Source organism: Megalopta genalis, chromosome 13 (genome assembly GCF_051020955.1).
Source record: "Megalopta genalis isolate 19385.01 chromosome 13, iyMegGena1_principal, whole genome shotgun sequence".
NCBI lineage: Eukaryota > Metazoa > Arthropoda > Insecta > Hymenoptera > Halictidae > Megalopta > Megalopta genalis.
The window spans coordinates 5,653,032-5,673,722 of NC_135025.1; the positions used below are offsets into that span (position 1 = coordinate 5,653,032).

Here is a 20,691-nt window from a genome sequence, read left to right on the forward strand (position 1 = left end):
AATACCTACGTGTAAGCGCTTCATGTCTTTGTAAATTCTGGTAACAATCGTTCGCTTCGTTCAAGGTAGAGACCTCTGGTTCAAGGGTACGTACAGCGCCAAACCACGTAGTGCCAAAAACCCGAACTGTCCGCTAAAATTATCTACAGGTAATAATATCAATTGTAAGTGTTCAATATTTTAACACAGTGAACGCTACAGACGAGATAGACCACTCATACAATGTATTTTTATGGCCCAAATTCCTAGAGCTGTAGAGCCCCGTTACTATTCCTGTGTCACGCTCATTGTTACCGATAGTTCACGAATTTAGACACGTTAGCAAGAAGCGAATATCCTATATATTTCATTTCTACTACGAGTGCTGAATATTATTTGGAGGCAATGAGCGAATACGGTGCGAACATTTAAATGGTGCAAATTGTATTTATGAAACATGTACTACAGAAATATAATATGAACGGTACAAAATTGTTCAGCAGAATTTGTCGTATTGTTATTATTTCAAAAAGAAGAATTCGCTGCCGATCGGGGACTACAAATTTTACAATTTAAATCGACCGCCGAAAATTTGCAGAAGTGGCGCAATCTGTACAAGCCGTGTGTACTTTTTCGGCGTCGAACAGATTATTTGAATTGGAAAGATGGAGTTTCATTCGCAACCGTTTGATCGTTTTGAGAATTGGGTTTAAGTTTCGATACATCTGTTAGGTAATAGAATTTTTTTTATCGAACAAACTCGTCCTAACAGCAGTGTTTCTTTTGCCTTCAGAGAAGCATATAAATGAAAATCGAGGAATATGGAAAAGGACCTGAAAACTGCAGGATGTGATCTAGCTGAGCTAAGGAGAAGCCTTGGTAAAGATTAAGAGGATGCAATTACTATATAAAGCTTGTAAGTACTGTACAGAGCTGGAAAGAAATGTCCTATGGAAAGTATTTTGTTTGTTGGAAAGTATTATTATTGATTGTTAAGCAAACATACTTTACCTAATAGCAAAAATTTGCTATTGATCAAGGTAAACAAATCATATTATGCAAGAGGCAATTACACTTTACAGCTCTGAATAGTACCTCAATGTATATGAATACCATCCGACAATGATTCGTTGAGCATTATACATTTTATCGTATTTGCAGGTACTGAGAAAACAGATAATGCTTCGAAAACAGAAGGTCCATCCAAGGATCCGCCGAAAGAATTTTCCTCCATGTTTGAATTTAAATTTCATAAACGTCATACGGCTCAGTTTGAGAAATTGTCGAAAGAAAAGGCTGAATTAGAAGCACAATTAGATGACAAGAAGAGAGACCTCCAAGAAAAACAGAAAATGATATTCAAACTTCAGGGAAAAGTGAGTCAGTTGGCTCAGTTGGAAGCTAAACTAGAAGAGAAAACAAAAAGATTAGAAGCTTTTAGTAAAGAAAGAGATATATTAGAGAGGGAATTGATTACAACGAGATCAGAAGTGTCTGGAATAAAAAGAACATTAGGTAAATTGATTATTATAATCTTTAATATTTTTATAAAGTAAACAATTTTGTAGAACAGCCGTTTGTTATGCAATTTGAGGAATATGTCATAGGTCAATTCATGTAGATCATGGAATTCTTTTTAATTAGCCCATGATAGTCTAATGCTTATAAATATTTTAGTAATTATAGTTTGTAACATCGTTTCATATTATGTAAATATAACAAGATAATAAATGTATACTGTGATGGTAGAATTAGAACGGCAGGAGAGGAGAGATTTAGAGACAAGAGCTCTTGCTTTGATAAAAGATGCAAAACGTAAATGGGAAAATGCAGAGAAAGATAAAGTTGCACAGCTCAACAATCACATAGAGGCTCAAACTGTGAGGATTACCGAATTATGTACAAGCAACAATGAAATGAGTTCGAGATTACAAAGGACCGAATGTGAGCTGGAAACTACAAATGCAGAATTGCATAAGCTTAGGGTATTTCAGGTATTTTGATAACTCATACAAATCTAGTCTAGTGATAAACCATCAATTTTTGTAATGTTAATGATTCACTAATTTCGTTTCTTTTTTTCAGATGCAATATAAAGAATCTTTAGCTAAAACTAGGGAACTTAGCAGACAAAGTGTACAAGGAGTTGAAACCAAACTCGAGGAGATAGCTAACCGAGCACATAGTCAGTTGGCTGAATTGAGAGCAAAGTTAGACTTAGAAATAGCGAAGAATACAGATCTAGAAACAAAACTGAGAAACGAACAGGATTCCAATCATTGTCGTCAATCGAGATTAAACGTTGCTTTGGAGCTGGCGCAAAATGAGCTCAAAGACTGTCAGGAACAGTTGCGTAGCATTCAAGCCACGATACCTGTCCGAGATGCTGAAATAGAAACACTAAAGAAACAATTGCAAGAGAGAGCGAAACAATTGGACAACGCTATGACGTCGGAACAAACGGTAACCACCATAAAAGAACAAATGGAGAGATCAAAACTTGAGAACGAACAGTTGAAACAGCAATTACAGGTGCATAATTAACGTTAATCTTAATTATAAACAATGATATAGGTGTAACACATTTTTATTAATTTGAATGTTGTTTTAAAGGTAATGAAGTCCGACCTATGCGAGACTATGATGAATTTAGAGCAAAGTGAAGCTCTCGCAATGAATCTGGAACAAGCTACACAAGACAAGGTTGCATTACAAAAACGGTTGCAGAATTCGTTGGAGAAAGAAGGTACAATCACTGAAGTGAAATACAATAATTGTTGCAAGCAAACTGTAATAAACATTTCCATTTGCTTTCAGAGGAACACTTGCGAAAAGTTGAAAATTTAGAAGAATTATTGAAACGTTTGGAACAGAGTGTAACCAAGTTGGAAGCAGAGAATGCCAGACTAAAAACGAAAACAGAGCAAACCTGTGCCGGCGTTGTTAGCAAAACGGACATAATAAAAGTCGATACTCATATAGAAGAGCAAATACAAAAATTAGAACAAGAAATCCATACATTGAAGGGTGCCTTAAATGCTGAACGACAGACGACGAAACAAGCACAGATCAGTTTATGGAAGAAAGAGAAAGAATTATCGGATGCTAATTTGGATAAAAGAATAGCTGTGAGGGAGAGTAAAAGGGCGGACGAGAAAATAAAGTTACTGCAGGAGGAAAAGCAAAAGTTATCAGAGAAGTTGGATCACAAGATCCAGGAGGACGAGGAAAGATCCAGGAAGCTTCTCAGAGAATTGGATAGCGCGAAAGTATCGCTGAACGATATAACAAAAGAATCTTCTCGAAATAAAATGCAGGCCGAATCCGCTCAAAGAGTAAATATTGTTCAAGATTCCGTATTTACAAATGTTAAATTAATATCGCGCGTGACTTTATTCCTTTATTTTTATTTATATTGTTTATATTCTTCTGTTTCGATATAGGCCTTAACTCAGGCTAACCAACAAATAGAAGAGCTTCAAATGTCGAGCGCTTCGTTGCGTCGAGAATTAGATGCGGCTCGCAAGCAATGCCGTGTTAGTCAAGATAGAGTGGACAGTCTGAATTCAGAGAACACACATCTCTCGCAGAAGATTGCCAAGCACGCTGAAGAAAAGAGTGAATTGGAGTCGAAAATACACAAGTTGGAGCAAGAGATCAAAGGCTACGAGTTGAACACACAGCTTCTCAAGGAGACATGCACTGTACTGGAGGAGCAGTTAATGGATTATGAGAGATTGACAAGCGATCACGAAACACGGGAGAACATACTGATCCAAGACAAGATGAAATTACAGAAAGACTTAGAGACAACAGAGGCTAAGCTCCGGGAGGCATTTGCCGCTCAGAACGAAGAGAGATCCTTAAGGTTATCCGTGGAGCGCAATTTTGAGAGGTTGGAGTCCGAAACCAATGATATAGAGAGCGAGAGAAACAGCTTGATTGTTCAAAGAGATCAATATAAGAAACTCGTGCAAGAATTAAACAGCCAAGTTGAACAATTTACGACTAAATGCGACGATTTGGAGTGCGATCTGTCAGAAATGAAACGTACATTAGAGGTAGCAAAGGCAGAGTCAAGGGTAGTCAAAGAAGAAAGTAGCCAGCACTTGACGCGGTTTCATGAGCTGAAAGAAGCGAATTTCGCGCTAATGAACGATCTGCAAAACAGCGTGGATCAGGGTCAAGAACTGAGGATGAGGATCTCGGAGTTGGAAAGCATTTTGGAAGAGATGAGACAATTTTATCAGGAAAGGGAAGTCAAAGCGGAAAGTACTAGGCAACAGCAGACGAAATTGATAGATTATTTACAGTTTAAGCTCGAGGAATGTAGAAAAAAGAAGAAGACAGTGTGCGACAAGATTCTTGGTACTAAACAGAAGGAAAATGTACCTCCAAGTGGAACTGGAATGCCCGTTGGTTACCGAGAGTTAGAGAACCAGTTAGCCAAAGAGCGAGCAAAGGTTAAAACGCTGACCGATCAACTGTTAGCATTGAAAGCCATGCACGCTTCTGTATCTGCTCCGACATCCCCCACAGCACCTCAAACGAAGAGTCCATGCGCAATAGATCAGCCGAACAACTCGTTGTCCAGGCGTGTGTCACCTCAAAGAATGGGTCACAATATTCCCCATAGATTTGATGTTGGTTTGCCGATGCGAGCAGGGAAATGCTCTGCGTGTCTAGACTCGATTCAGTTTGGCAAACGAGCTGCCATTTGCAATGAGTGTCAAGTGATGACACACTTGAAATGCGCTGTCACCGTTCCTGCCACCTGTGGTTTACCCGGAGGCTTCGCCAAGCAGTTTGGTAAGAGTTGGAGGAACAGTGAAGAAAGTTTGTCCTCCATTTCTGGAAGTGTTCAAACTTTGGCCATTGATCAACCGGATAAACCTGATACAGTATGATATTTTGTATAACTTAAATACTATAAAATATCATATAAGGACATGCTGCTATAACATTTCATGTCACTTTTAAGGACGAGTGCGTCGTTCCAGCTAAGAAAGACAGTCACGTCACCATGGAAGGATGGGTAAAGATTCCAGAGCGTTCGAAAACCTGCTGGGAAAGGAAATACCTCAGATTAGAAGACACTCGTTTATGTACCTACGAGCACCAACCTACTGCTGGAATGGCTCCTGTGAATCGTTTGGAATTAATCGAGAATGAGGGATTCACCGTGTCGGACAATGTACAGCAACCAGACGTGATGGGAACGGCGAAGTCAGACCTGTCGTTTATATTTAGGATAGAATCGAATTCGTCGACCACCTGTTGGCCCACGTCGCGTTTGGATGTAATGGCTCTGAGCCAAACCGATAAGAAAAATTGGCTGAAAGCACTTAAATCTGTTACTAGTCAAAGATATTCAAATTGTCGTAAAGGCGAAAGATATTCAACTATACTAAGACTAGAAAAGAATCAAGTAAGCGGTCTGTTAAATTGTAATTAACAGCTATGTATTTCAGATTAGCTAACGATTAATTTTTTCTAGTTGGACTTAAATTGCGCTGTTGCTTTAACCGAAGAAAATATTTTATTATTGGGCGCTGAAGAGGGTCTGTTTTCTTATTGTGGTGCAAAGTCGCGGACACTCACGGCAATCAGAGGGGTCAAGAGAGTGCACCAATTGACTCTGCACCCCCACTTAGACATAGCTTTAATGATAGCTGGTGAAAATAGACAATTAGTATCTTGTAGTTTAAGGCAACTAAAAAGCAACGCGGTGGCTGCTGAGTGCTCTAGACCAGCGATCACTACCAAACCAGTTCTAACTGGCACTGATAGCTGCCACCTGTATCAGTTGCACGAAGATATGCTCTGCGCTGCAACTGCATCTCATGTAATGTAAGTTGCAATTAATCAATTAATGTGTAATAGTTTCCCACGTTAATTTAATTAATGCTTTTCCGCGAAAACCTGTAGATTACTCAAATGGTACAATGAAGAGGACAGCGGGGAATTTGTTGGCGTTCGTGAGCTGGAGACTCACGAGCCATGCAGTTGTGCTATATTTACTCGAAACGTCCTCATAGTGGGGTGCAATAAATTTTTCCAGATCGATCTTAAAAATTACACTGTCGATGGTATAAAATACGATTACTATTTCTAATTATAAGCTTACTTTATTTTGTTTAATGTTCACAATCGTTGCAGAATTCCCTGAGGAAGACGATAGTTCAGTAAAAGCTGCGTTGACTGGAGTAGCCAAGCTAGGCATTTTTCCAGTATGCGTTCTAAACGTATCGCTTGTACCTGGAAAGGTAGAGCTATTACTCTGCTATAACGAGTTTGGTATGTTCGTAAATGAAAGCGGCCAGAGAACTCGAGCCGTTGATCCTTCGTGGAACCATTTGCCGTTTGCTTTCGGTAAACTTCATTGACAATTTAGCTTAATGTACTTGATAATGCAACATACTAATTCTTCACTTTTTGCGCAGCCTTTCGCAAACCCTACCTATTCATTATTCACTTCTCCTCCGTGGAAATCATGAAACTGACTCACGACTCGTATACCACGCCAACGAAAAATCCAGAGCGAACCTTAATCGAATTGAGCAGTCTTCGTTATTTAGGGGTGGCAGGATCCAAAGGAATTTACTTGGCTACCTCGAACTCTTTCTTGGAACTACTGAAGGTGAACGGTCATTTGAATCTACCGGAATCGAATGGCAGCCTCACTAGTCTGGATACCTTGTATGTAATTGTATACTTTTATAAATAGAGAACTGTTTTCTTTCACTGTTACATGTGAATTTTCTCATACAGGGATCAAGATGATGAAAGCAGTTCAGAGTTTAGTTTCACGTCGAGCTTAATGGAAGCACTGGACGGCCAGGGGAAAAAAGTACATTTCGCCGGCGTTCACAAATATTGAGATAGTATTTATCCGGCAGACGTAAGAGTTCATATATGTTTTCGTACGTTTCTAGGAATTCCAAAAAGAATCGAGAGAAAGACTGCATTTGTTTGATGATCGTACAAGTCAGTGAGTCAGAGAAACAGTCAAGAAGCGAAATTTATACATTTAATTTAATTTAATTTAATTTAATTTAATTTAATTTAATTTAATTTAATTTATACATATTTGCTAATGTTGTTATCAACGCATAATCGACATGTGAATATTGAAGAATTTGGGTGAGCTTCTTATGTACTAAGTTTGCGTTCAATTATGCTCGATTTTATTTTTCATTTCGCGGATCATGAGAACCCAGTCGCGGAGTCAGATCTCGTACATTTACTGTGACGACGGAGAATTTGTACGGAACCACGTAGTATTAGCCTACCAAATTTATTATACCGATACGCGCCATAGAAGTGATCATTTTTCTTAACTTACTACGAGCTTTTTGCTTTACCGGATATGCTTTATCCGAATATTTCCTATTTCGACGGGGTAGATCCGACAATCGATACTTGGCACCGGTGGCTCAGTCTTAGACTTAAGATTATATTAGTTATGTATATTAAAGATATACAATTACAATATGACAATAATATATTTTTGACTGTGTCAACAAAATTTTGTAATTTTGTAGTTCGACGTGGAACTTATTTATCCACTGAATAAAGATTCTATCAAAGTAATCTACTCGTTCTCTCTCTTGTTTATTATGTACTTCTCTATACTTAAGCAACTACATACTAAAAGAAGAAATGTTTATGCACAGAATAAAAGATGTTTCTTCAAATTCCTCCTCATAAGGAGCAACACTGAAATAGTTTTTTTGTACCCAAGATGTTATCGGATGTGTTACTGAGTGTTTATGTAGGCAAAATAATTCGACTTCCGGCAACCTTTGACTTACATGTATCCTATCCTAAAAATATTCATTGTAACAACGTACACGATTGGTAAACACTCATTGTAAATCAAGACCAAGAACTAAATTATTCTATTTTCAAGTTCAGTGCTCACACGATGTTGCTTCTTTCGTCCACGTTTGAATTTCGGGAGTGGAAGTTTCCATAAGCCAGCAGAATTCATTGAATGACTCGACATGAAACAGAATGAAAAATATTTCTATTTACCTGACTGTTACTTAATCACGATGCATTCTGCATTATTAATATACCAAATAAATTTTCAACGTCCAGTTTATCCACAGGGCGTCGAAGGATCCTAATTGCGCTTACATTATTATGCTGTTATTTTAATCATTTCGAATGAGAAGAATGCTGGATAAATAATTAGTATTTCCAGTCGATCAGTTTTAATGTTTTATAGAAATTTTTTGTACAGAGCTACAAGGGGGCATGTCTGTTCGCCATCGGGTCGCCGACGAAATTTTAAAAGGTCATTATGCAGATCATCCTCAGGAATATTCAAAGAATAGCTGCTAGACCTTGAATAGTGGGGATGATGATGGTTATAAGAAGCTCGTAACCATTCGGTTCGATCTTCAATCGTGTGGGTGGTCCCAGTGTTGATAAGGTAGCAGTCTGACTATCTCTCAGGCATTGAACCGGAAGCGCTTTGATGGTGGTTTCCGTGGTGTAGATACGAATCTGTTATCAAATAAAAGAGCCGATCTTCTACTACGAATCCCGCCGAATGGTGGCTCGCCAAATCCTGTGATCGTGAATCATCTGGATAAAGAGTTTCCTATAGTTTACCAAGACTAAGGACCGATCAAGAGAAGAAAACAAAGATGTCCAACACACGCGACGTGGAGTCATCGTGCTACGTTGCACCGGAACCTGGCGAAGAGGTGGTCATCACTGGTATCTCTGGTCGTTTCCCGGAGAGCAACAACGTGCAGGAGCTGAAGGAGAACCTGATGAACAAGGTCGACATGGTCACCGATAACTATACACGGTGGCGACTAGGTGACGCTTTGAAATCATGCAAAATTTCGTTGGAAGCGTGGAGCAAATCAAATAATCATGTTTCTTTGGAGCAGATCACGCCGAGATACCCCGGGACGGTGGCAAGGTGGCCGATCTGTTCAAGTTCGATGCCATATTCTTCGGTGTCCACTACAAACAGGCGCACACCCTGGACCCCATGTGCAGGATGCTGTTGGAGCATTCGTTCGAGGCCATCCTTGACGCGGGGATGAATCCCAGACAGCTGCGTGGGACCAACACGGCCGTCATCATCGGATCCTGCATCAGCGAGTCGGAGAAGACTTGGTTTTATGAGAAACTGCAGGTAAACTTTGCGTGATCCGTTATAGAAATGAACAGGGACGGTTAGAAGATCGAAGTCTGCAATCTGAGTTATTGAAGCAATGGCTCTATATCTTTTAGGCGAATGGTTTTGGTATCACCGGATGCAGCAGAGCCATGCTGGCGAACAGGATCTCCTACTTCTTCGGATTACATGGGCCATCCTACGCGATCGACACGGCTTGTAGTTCTAGTTTGGTCGCATTGGATCAGGCTTATAGACTGATACGGACTGGAGTCTGCGATCAGGTGATCGTAGGCGGCTCGAATCTTTGTCTGCATCCCTACGTATCCCTGCAGTTCTCGCGTCTCGGTACTCTATACTAGTATTATTCATAATCCCTTGGAACTACTTATACTACCATCGGATAGCTGAACTGATGAAATTACGCACAATGTACAGGTGTCTTGGCGACGGACTGTCGTTGCAAGTCGTTTGATGCCAAAGCGAACGGCTACGTGCGTAGCGAGGCAGTTAGCGTGATCTTTCTTCAGAAGGCGAAGAATGCCAAGCGAATTTATGCGTCGGTGGTCTACACGAAATCGAACTGCGACGGATACAAGGAGCAGGGGATTACGTTCCCGGCTAGGGATATACAGAAGATGCTGTTGGAGGACTTCTACAAGGAATGCAAGCTCTCCCCGACTATCTTGTCCTATCTGGAGGCGCACGGGACTGGGACTAGTATCGGCGACCCTGAGGAGCTGAACGCCATCGAGCAAGTTTTCGTCAAGAATAGAACCACTCCGCTCAGGATTGGTTCCGTCAAGTCTAACCTGGGGCACACTGAGCCTGCCAGTGGTATTTGCTCTGTAGCCAAAGTAAATCTCCAACAAGACTTGTAATTAAAATCGCCGAGTACCGGATCTAATGCCGAATAATTTTTTAGATTATAATCGCTATGGAGTCCGGCTTGATTCCGCCCAACATGCACTTCCAGAGCCCCGTCAAGGGTATTAAGAGCTTCGAAGAGGGAATGCTCAAGGTCGTAACGGAACCAACCCCGTGGGAGGGTGGTTTCGTGGGTATTAACTCGTTCGGTTTCGGTGGTGCGAATGCCCACATTCTATTGAAGTCTCATAACAAGGAGAAGGTGAATAACGGCGCACCTTCCGACGATCTGCCCAGGCTTGTTGCATTGTCAGGCCGTCACGAAGAAGCTGTGGAAACACTTCTAAATTATGTTAGTTAAATGAGTAGACATTTTAGTGATGATACTCAAGGGAGACATTTGATAAGAGGCAAATAATTCTATAGGTGGAGAGTATGCCGGTCGACGTGGAATTCATTCGATTGTTGCACGAGATTCATGCAGAGAATATAGCCGGTAATTTGTTCAGAGGATACACTATTGTCGGGTCGAAGATATCCGAGACACCGACTAAAGAGATTCAGGAGTACTCTGGCATGAAAAAACCTGTGTGGTTCGTTTTCTCTGGAATGGGATCCCAGTGGGCTGGCATGGGTACTTATTGGCATTGACATTTTTGGATTCTTGTAACTCGGATTTCTTCTAATTTTTTTATTACTAAAACTAGGCGAATCCCTGATGAGATTCCCTACCTTCGTCAAGGCTATCCAGAAATGCGACGCGGCTCTAAAACCCTTTGGCATGGACATCGTCGACATTATCACGAACAAGGACAAGAAAACTTTTGACAATATTGTGAACTCTTTTGTGGGAATCGCCGCGATACAGGTTACAACTTGTGGTTTATATTTTGCAAAGATCGGTTAAGAATCCTGTGAATGATAAGTGAATGATAATTGTAGATCGGTCTGGTGGATCTTCTGGCGTCCATTGGCGTCGTGCCGGACAACATAATTGGCCATTCTGTCGGTGAACTGGGCTGCGCTTACGCCGATGGTTGCTTCAGCGCTGAACAAATGGTCCTCGCGGCTTATTCCAGAGGTCTGGCGTCTATCGAGACCAAAATGATCCGGGGATCTATGGCAGCGGTCGGCATGGGCTACGATGATATTAAGGACCTCTGTCCACCAGATATAGAAGTGGCTTGTCACAACGGCCCGGACAGTTCTACTATCAGTGGCCCGGCAGAGTCTATGAAGAAGTTTGTGACTGAGCTACAGGTCCTTTCTAAGAACATCAAATTGATTAAGAGATATTCTCCTCAATTAGCTAACAAATCACGATTTTTTAGGCCAGTAAGATCTTCGCGAAGGAGGTACCGTGTAGCAATATTGCCTATCACAGCCGCTACATTGCGGAGGCTGGACCAAAGCTCCTGGCGTATCTGAAGAAAGTGATCCCTAATCCAAAACCGCGCAGCCCCAAGTGGTTGAGTACTTCTGTGGCTCAGAGCCAGTGGTCTGCCCCAGCAGCACAACTCTCCTCGGCAGAATATCACACGAACAACCTCTTAAACTCTGTCTTGTTCGCGGAAACTGCCACGATGATTCCTGAAAACGCCATAACCATCGAGATCGCTCCTCATGGTCTCCTCCAGGCAATTTTGAAGAGATCGCTGGATCCAAATGTGATAAACGTTCCTCTAACGTTGCGAGGCCACAGGGACAATGCCGAATACTTCCTGCAGGCTCTCGGAAAGCTGTACAATGCAGGCATCCAGTTGCAGCTGGCCAACATCTATCCGCCTGTCGAGTTTCCTGTTAGCCGTAGCACACCAATGATCTCGCCTCTTATCAGGTTTACATTGGTACCATTTTAATCTGACGACTAGACACTATCGTTTATTCATTTGGGAAATACTTGAACAATTTCAGATGGGAGCACTCGACGGATTGGTTCGTACCGGTTTACTCGCAGCGTCAGAAGATCACCACGTCGGAGAGAATCCTGGATGTCTTCCAGAAGGATGAGAATTACGAGTATATCGTTCATCATGTAATCGATGGAAGAAATCTGATCCCAGCCACAGGATACCTTATTATGGCCTGGGAAACGGTTAGCCAGCTACAGGGCAAGCTGTTGGACGAGGTGTCCGTCGTCTTTGAAGACGTCAAGTTCGAACGCGCGACCACTTTGCCTAAGGACGGCACCGTCCAGCTAACAGTCATGGTTCAAAGAGGTAAAAATCTAAACGGGACTAACTATCTTTAATGCTACAATAGTCAGAAACCTCCGTTTTCTGAGACTTAAGATGCACTTCCAGGATCTGGCAAGTTCGAGATATCTGAGGGGACCACGACCGTGGTGTCCGGAACAATTCGAACGACGAACAATCCCGCACAAGAGATGATCGCTGCTGAGCTTCTGCCGGAAATCGACGACGAGGAAGTCTTGAACAACAACGATATCTACACGGAACTGAAACTACGCGGCTACGACTACACAGGGATATTCAGAGGATTGGAAAGCTCCTCCATCAAAGGAACAAAGGGTCGCATAAAATGGAGCAAGAACTGGGCCGCTTATCTGGATAACATGATGCAGATCAAACTGTTGGGTCTAGACACCAGAGCTCTGTATGTGCCCACGGCTATAAGAAAGATGGTGGTGGACGCCAAGTATCATACCGACAAGGTTCGGAATTTTGGCGAAGAGAGCATCGGTACGTTGTCTGAAAAATACATTTAGGTAGTTTCTTGATCTTTAACAAGAATCAAATTGCAGATATACCGGTTTACATGTACACTGAGTACGACGCTATAATCTCCGGAGGTGTGGAAATCCGTGGTCTCAAAGCAAACGCTATACAGCGGCGCAAGATAATGGCGGATCCTGTTCTTGAAGAGTATAAATTCGTAGCTAACCGGGACAAGGCGGAGACCAACCCCGAGGAGATGGTTATATTATCTTCCCAAGTGGCATTGGAAAGCAGCCTGCTGACGACTCCGAAGATCGTGGAATTAATTGATCGCGACGACAATTTGTCCACCGAGGAAGTGCTCACGCCTACTATCCTGAAAGTATTAGGCGATCTACCCATGATTCGACCAAAGATGATGTTAGCCGCGACCTCTGGCAGATACGAAAATCTGTCAGATCTCGACAAGATTACTGTAGTAGAACCGAACAAACTGCCAGAAGACGGATCCGTTCTCATGGCTGTCACTTACGACATTCTAACAGAAAAGAGGCAACACTATCTCGACCAGCTCATGATGTCCATCGTTGACGACGGGTATATTTTGACTAGGGAGACCACAATCAACAATGACACATATTTGTACCTTCGAGAATACGAGCTGAATGTTGTGTTGGAAAAGAGCTATAAGGGCCAGACATTATTGCTCCTAAAAAGGCAGGAGAAACCTCCTAGAAACACAGAAGTCGTTTATGTGAACAACAATGAATTCAGCTGGCTGAACAAGGTAAAAGAAGTGCTGCAGGCCCAGGAGGGGAAGAAAACAAACGAAAGAGACACAAGATTGGTCGTAGTCGCTGAAGGGGATCTAGAGAATGGGGCTTTGGGTATGGTCAAGTGTCTGAGAAGAGAACCCTGTGGCGAAATTGTGAAGACCGTGATCATACAGGATTTGAACGCACCCAAATTCTCGTTGGATGACCCATTCTATTCCGAGCAGATTAATATTGACATTGGCATTAATATTTTACGCCCGGGAAAAGTTTGGGGCACTTACAGACATTTGCCTCTACCACCTCCGAAGCCTGTTCCGTTGCCCCATGGTTTTGTAAATATAAAGGTATGCGAATAAGATTTTCCTTGAGGCCTCTAAACTCTGGAACAATTAACGACGTTCGTTTAACAGGTCAGAGGTGATCTGAGTTCCCTTCAGTGGACCGAGGGCAATATAAAACCAGATCCCAGCAACGAGAATCTTGTGAAGGTAGTCTACGCTTCTTTGAACTTCCGAGATGTGATGTTGGCAACCGGTAAACTAATGCCTGAAGCCATCACGAAAAGTAGAGAACTGAACGAGTGCCTAATCGGATTCGAGTTTACGGGAATAGACACCAACGGCCGAAGAGTGATGGGCTTTGCTCAAAGCAGGCAGGAGATTATTTTTTAAAAAAATTAAATATTTTTTGTTTTCAGTCTAATTAACTGTGTTTCTTCAGGTCTCTATCGAATCTTCTCATTCCGTTGAAGCACAACATGTGGACTATACCAGATGAATGGTCCTTAGAGGATGCAGCGACTATTCCCAGTGCATACTTCACTGTATTTTATGCATTCTACTTCTTCGGTAAACTAAAGAAAGGTGAGAAGATACTGATTCACGCTGGCAGTGGTGCTGTTGGTCAAGCTGCTATCAATGTGGCCCTCTCCGAGGACTGTGAGGTCTTTACCACTGTTGGAACGCCAGAAAAGAGGAGGTTCATCAGAGAAACGTTCCCCAGTATCGCTGATGATCATATCGGTAACTCGAGAGATGTTAGTTTCGAGCAAATGATAATGAAACAGACTCACGGCGAAGGTGTGGACATTGTTTTGAACTCGCTGGCCGAGGACAAGCTGCAGGCTTCCGTTCGGTGTTTAAAATACCGGGGCCGTTTCCTGGAAATTGGTAAATTCGATATGGCGGCGAACAATACGCTAGGACTGGAAATCTTCTTAAAAGAAATCAGCTTCCACGGAGTCATGATGGACACCATGATTAGCGGACTTCATCCTGATATTCAATCACAAATCCACGAATTCATCGACTTGAAATTAAAGAGCAAGTGCATAAAACCTTTGGTCAGAAAATGCTTTGAGAAGCACGAGGTGGAGGCTGCTTTTAAGTACATGGCTTCTGCGAAGCACATAGGAAAGGTAGTCATTCGATGTACTCGGATAAATACAGGATGGTTATGAAGTCCCAGTAGTATTCTGTCTTCTAAGGTAGACATTTGGAATACCGACAACAAGAATTGAATATCGAGGCTTTATAATCACCTTGTACGTTCTTTAGCAAAGGCGGAAAATTTATATTCTTACTCATTATCTAACTATTCCCAGATTCTAATTAGAGTGAGGGATGAGAAGGAGCCCTTGACCATGCCAGTGCTTGGCTACCCACGGTTTCACGCTGCTCCAGACAAAAGTTACGTCATTGTTGGTGGCTTGGGTGGCCTTGGACTAGAGATGGCCGACTGGTTAGTCATCCGTGGTGCCAAAAATCTGGTGATTGTTTCTCGCAATGGTATCAAGACTGGGTATCAGCGGATGAGGACGGACATTTGGAAATCCTACGGTGTGAAAGTCCTCATCATTTCCGGCGTGGACGCGTCGAAGCGAGAAGACTGCGAGTTCATTTTGAGGTCCGCGGAGAAACAAGCGCCAGTGGACGGTGTCTTCAACCTGGCTGCACTTTTGAAGGATTCTCTGTGCATATACCAGACGGAGGAGAGCTTCGAGGAAAGTATGAAATCCAAAGCAGGCATCACCAAGCAGTTGGACTTGCTCACAAGGACGATCTGCCCAAAGCTTCGACACTTTGTCGTGTTCTCCTCCATCTCCTGCGGAAGAGGAAACTCTGGTCAGACTAATTATGGCATGGGCAATTCAGTGTTAGAGAGAATTTGCGAGAGAAGAGTGGAAGAAGGTCTGCCGGGCATGGCTATCGAATGGGGAGCCGTGGGAGAAGTTGGCCTGGTTGCTAAACTCCTTGAGGACAAGAAAGAACTCGTAGTCGGTGGAACCTTGCAGCAAAGGATATCCTCGTGTCTAGAAGAGCTGGACAAGTTTCTCTGCCAGAACCGCCCCATTGTGGCTAGCATGCTGGTAGCGGAGAAACGGCCTAGCGCCAGTGAAGCCAGTACTGTTCTGGAGGCAGTAATGTATATTATGAGTACGCAACAAACCACTAATTAACAAATTACTTTTTTACTAAATATTATTCCCAAGCATTATATGAACAGCCTTACTCCTGTAGCTTTCTTAATCTAATCAAACCGCTTCTTTAATATAGGCATCAAAGATCTGAAAAACGTTAGCCAGAGCGCTTCCCTAGCTGATCTTGGTATGGATTCTATGATGGCCGTGGAGATAAAGCAAACGCTGGAACGCGATTTCGAAGTGTTCTTGACCGCCCAGGACATTCGAGTTTTGAATGTAGCCAAGCTGGTAGAGATGTCCGCGAAAGACTCTAAAAAGCAAACCAAGCAGGTCACGAAAGCAACCACAAAGACGGAGCAGCTGGTTGGCATGCAATTACTGATGAGGACGATGAACGTTGCTATTTTGAGCACCAATTACTGCGTTGATCTACTGGTGAAACACAAAGAAAAACAGAATGAAATATTCTTTATTCCTGGTATCGAGGGAAGCGCCTCAATTTTTACACCATTGGCATCTGAATTGAAATCTCCGGCTTGTTGCTTACAGATGGGAATATATGATACAGGACTTACTTTGGAAGAGATGGCAGACCGTCTTTTACCGGTATGTATCACCTAGAAGCTGATCTCCAACTTTCCACATCTGTTACATATTTGAAATTCATTTGCAGTTCTATTTGGCTCCCACGAATTCAACTTCGTATCTTCTTTCAGTATGTTTTAGAAAGGAGTAAACAGCGAAGAGACTTCACAATAGTTGGATATTCATACGGCTCGATAATAGCTATTGAACTGGTGAGGAGATTGGAATCTCGTGGCTATGTCGGTCACCTAATTCTTTTGGACGGGTCGCCTGATTATATGAAGGCCATAAAATTACAACAGCTCTTCGCCACGACAGAGGAAACCTTCCAGAATAATCTCCTGATTGGCATATTGGCTGTTACCAATTCGCCCTCCTTAACCGAGGTAAATTGCAAGTTTAAATCCTAATCGTGTTCTATATCTACAAACTACAAATGCGCCCTTGCAGTTCAAAATGGAGTTGAACAAGTGCACCACCTGGGAAGAGAAGCTGGAGAAGCTTACCGTTTATACACCACCTGATGTTGCCAAAGTTTACACACCTGAGGCACAAAAATCCATCGCCACGTTTATATACAAACGCTTACAGGTTTTAGACGAATATGACTGTAACTCTATGACCCCGCTGAGAACACCCATCATGTTATTGAAGCCGACGTTACCGGCCATGCAAATGCCTGATGAGGCTTACGGATTGCGTAAGGTAACTGCATAGATTCATTAATTCGTTAACGGTTTCGTGAAGCGGTGTTTGTCACTGCCAAATTGACTTCTTTTAGTTGACTTATGGAAGGGTGACGGTAGCTGAGGTAGAGGGCAACCATATTACCATGCTTGATAACAAGAGAAGCGCAGCAGTGATTAACGGAGACCCGGTAGAAGACGAAAAAGTATTTAAAGAGAGCCTGAATCTTATGTCCACCGACTTAGAGGTACAGGTAAAGAACGTGGCCATAATGAGAACATAGTGAAAGGACTACAGCATTCCATGTTTATCAATTAAGAGCTAATCGTTTACTTGTAATCTTTGAACCGGTCGTGAATAAATGAAGAATATCATTGTTCATGAAACGTATTGTTGTATCTTTTATGCAAAATCATCGTACATTGCTCAAACACTCTATGACAAGCAATTGTCAACACACACTCGAACCACGCGGCGAATTGAATTAATTGAAGTACTTCCTCGATCGAACATTTGCATACTTAACGTTAATTCATACACATAACATAGCGGTTTACCGTACAAATAACTCACGTTCTCGTTCTATGCATTCTAACGTTACTTCGTAGGACGAAAGTATTCGATAACATACATTAAATGAAAAACTTAATTAGTAAGAATATTACACCCGAATGCTGTTTCATATTAAACACATTAACGTATAAATAATAGATCTCTACCTTCTCACTATCTATGTTCTCGTATCGTATTCAACTTAGAAAGAAAACTGTTTGTCTTACTTATTCCTTCTACTTTTCTTACACTTATATTCCTATTACAATAACTGCTGATTCTGTAAAACATAGTAAATATACTTGAACTGAAGAAATAAATCCTTACTGGATAATACAGAACATGTTCGCTCAGTAAGAGAAGGTTTCATACCTCGACTTGATCACACGAGCTTATGGCAATGAATAAAAAGTACAAAGAACAACATATTTTTTCGCGTTTTCTCTATATCTAGATAAATGTTAGAACGTAATACCGTACTTCTCTACCAGAAAAGGAAAAACGTAAAGAATATGTTACTAGGATTATTGTCATAATTCCATCGGTTCGAACGCTGATGTATTACTCGATTGCACTGTCTGATTCAAGTTCGGAATAGATTCATTATTATTATTATTGTTATTACTGTTGTTATTACTATCGGACGTGCTAGGAATCGGAGACGATGTCACTCTTGACGGTAGGAGACGTAGGTGTTTATTTGGTGGTTCCCAGAGTACTAAAGCCATGGAGGGCCTCTCCCTGAAATGGAAAAGCTGTAAAGCTTTAGCATCTTTTACAAAACCACGATTCAAGTAATTTCATGCTTTAGATATAATAGTTGAACGTTTGTAAAAGTAAACGTTCACACATACAGTTTGGATAATAACGAAGGTGGAATAACTGGTTCTGGTTGTAGCCTTTTCAATTCCTCTGAAAGAACCAATTTAGGTTGCCCAGATTTTGCTAGGTCTGCATCTACTAAATTTGTTACTCCAACTTCCAAGTCCATATTCAGTTCCTCAGTAGGAGTTACTTGTGCTTCAGCCACAGATGTGGATGGCACAGGAGACTGAGGCTGGTAATTGGGGCTAATGTGTAAATCTTTGAAATGTGCTGCCATTTTTTCCTCTGTTATGAATTGCTTCGTTTGTCTTCTACAATATTACATTAAATCGATACAATTCGCATTCAAGCATAAGACATTTTGTAAATCAAAGTTCAGTCACTCACGTGTCCACTATGTCCGAGAGTTCCAGTTTTCTTTTCTGATGGAGTATTGGTTCAAAAGTAGTTCCACCAGTAAAACGAACTAGCTTTGGTTGTTGCAGAGAAGACATACTCCATGGCATCGACATTGGAGGCACTTGTGGCAGATGCATCCATGGTCCAGGTTGTTGGGACACGCTCTGCTGGCTCATCATGTGTTGAAATATTGATGGAGGTGTATGAAGATTTGCTCCTCCCATTGTGTTCTGAATCAGAAAGGAACAAATTTAATAATATATGAACAGCACTGTCAGATTCAAAAACAACAATCAATAGACAGGTTACAAATAACTTACTGTCATTTGGAGAGTTCAAGGAGACAGCCTTTGTTTATTTGTGTCACAGTAAACAATGCTTCTCAAGAAATTCGATAAATGCGCGCGAGCCTTCGACAATACGCGCCAGTTTTTGGCACGAGTTTCGTGAAAATATTACACGATACAAATTTTTGAACTGCTTGTCGTTAAGCAGACGTTAGCTGAATGTTATTTGCAGACGCTAACCTGTACCCAGATCATTCGTCACGGATTAATCGAAATGCGAGTGATTTCTTGCGTGCACAATGGGGCTATGAATTTATTCAACAGTATACACAACTACGACACCAAAACAACAATCGTTGACTGAATAAATAAAAAAACTAGAATTTTCGGTTACCAGTTAGTATGTTAATTAATTCGTCAGCTATTTACAATGAGAAGATATTTCTGTCTGTAATATGCACTGTAATATGCACCGAAATATTGTATCAAGGCACACGGTTGTTTATTTTCGTCTGCCGATCCAACACTCTAAGTTCGACGTCAATGTCTCTATCAGTCTCTATGTAGAAGATCCTGAGAGTTGTTTGACGACAATATAACTTTGTTTTGTCTTCTACGGATGCATGTATGTATTTATATACTTGTCGTATGTACTCACAAAATGTGAACATTCACCTCCTGCTTCGCTGCTTGTCCGGTTAACTCAGGCTGGCTACAGAAGGCTGCTACACTCAGCCACACTTGCTACACTGACACGTTACACATACCATCACCGCTATACATATATTGTACATTATACACCGTACTCATGACACGACCCACGCATGCGACTAGGGCTCGTAAGCCGTAAGAATTTTCAAAACTTGTCTCCTCTTATTTAACCGCTGTTCAACCTAAAAGAAGGAGAAAAGGGCTAGGAGTAGGGAGTGCCGCGTTACGTTGTTCTCGGTGGGTCCTACTCTTTCTCTCCTTTCTTTGCGATTTGGAAAGTGGGGGAAAGTTCTGGAAGTTCTTATCACCCGCGAGTTCACGACCAGTGTAGCGGAGTGTACATATGTACAGTCAAGAAAATCAACTGCACAAAGCGACGCATGCGCAAGGAGTCCCGCACAGTAGCGTGAGGCATCTACCGGGCGACAGACGAGTTTGTTCCAAAACGAGAAACCTTTACGCATGCGCCGTGGCTGATCGAGACATAACTTGAAATTTCTAGAGCATACGATATATTCAAAACCAAAAACATGATTGTAATCAAAGTTTAAAGACAAGAAATGAATAAATTTAATGTCACCGTTTAGAAAACGGTTAAAAGTAACTTTATGAAATATAGACGATGTACGAAATTACACGAACTTTAATAACTAATTCGAATAAATTTTCACTCGAAAAACAATTCCTCTTGTGCATTTTATGGCTTTTCAAAGCGACATTATGTTTCATTTTACAAATTTAAAACATCTGAATCGTCAATTAATGAAAATCGTTAGAATTC

At 41.6% G+C, this 20,691-nt stretch overlaps 2 protein-coding genes across 3 annotated transcripts; one reads left to right on the forward strand and one right to left on the reverse strand.

Annotated features, from left to right (window-relative positions):
• Positions 1-691: 691 nt before the first annotated feature.
• Positions 692-17,522, forward strand: LOC117224267 (fatty acid synthase). Its single transcript, XM_076525953.1, has 33 exons — positions 692-858; positions 1,141-1,494; positions 1,729-1,973; positions 2,065-2,511; positions 2,593-2,725; positions 2,797-3,314; positions 3,423-4,880; positions 4,961-5,407; positions 5,477-5,829; positions 5,908-6,068; positions 6,139-6,351; positions 6,423-6,678; positions 6,751-6,829; positions 6,915-6,970; positions 8,597-8,814; positions 8,889-9,139; positions 9,238-9,469; positions 9,560-9,978; positions 10,047-10,340; positions 10,415-10,622; positions 10,696-10,856; positions 10,931-11,248; positions 11,320-11,825; positions 11,903-12,207; positions 12,292-12,690; positions 12,753-13,786; positions 13,853-14,094; positions 14,163-14,859; positions 15,046-15,877; positions 15,998-16,470; positions 16,581-16,835; positions 16,900-17,154; positions 17,231-17,522. Exons 1-33 carry the CDS (start codon positions 801-803, stop codon positions 17,417-17,419), a joined length of 12,066 nt encoding a protein of 4,021 aa, XP_076382068.1. The 5' UTR covers positions 692-800; the 3' UTR covers positions 17,420-17,522.
• LOC117224122 (uncharacterized) lies at positions 17,511-20,238 on the reverse strand. 2 transcript variants are annotated; one of them, XM_033476825.2, is made up of 5 exons: positions 19,858-20,238; positions 19,233-19,439; positions 18,901-19,142; positions 18,543-18,824; positions 17,511-18,429 (listed from the first exon to the last, which is right to left on the reverse strand). In XM_033476825.2, exons 2-5 carry the CDS (start codon positions 19,236-19,238, stop codon positions 18,219-18,221), a joined length of 741 nt encoding a protein of 246 aa, XP_033332716.1. In that variant the 5' UTR covers positions 19,239-19,439; positions 19,858-20,238; the 3' UTR covers positions 17,511-18,218. The 2 variants fall into 2 exon arrangements, with proteins under 2 accessions (XP_033332716.1, XP_033332717.1); XM_033476826.2 differs by lacking the exon at positions 19,233-19,439.
• Between the last annotated feature and the right edge of the window lie 453 nt (positions 20,239-20,691).

Coding starts and splice junctions, on each gene's coding strand:
- LOC117224267 (XM_076525953.1), top strand. CDS start 801: ATGGAAAAGGACCTGAAAACTGCAGGATGTGATCTAGCTGAGCTAAGG. Junction 5,408..5,476: donor TAAGACTAGAAAAGAATCAA/GTAAGCGGTCTG, acceptor AATTTTTTCTAG/TTGGACTTAAATTGCGCTGT. Junction 17,155..17,230: donor AGGCTTACGGATTGCGTAAG/GTAACTGCATAG, acceptor GACTTCTTTTAG/TTGACTTATGGAAGGGTGAC.
- LOC117224122 (XM_033476825.2), bottom strand. Junction 18,825..18,900: donor CTCTCGGACATAGTGGACAC/GTGAGTGACTGA, acceptor GTAATATTGTAG/AAGACAAACGAAGCAATTCA. Junction 18,430..18,542: donor CCTTCGTTATTATCCAAACT/GTATGTGTGAAC, acceptor TTTCCATTTCAG/GGAGAGGCCCTCCATGGCTT.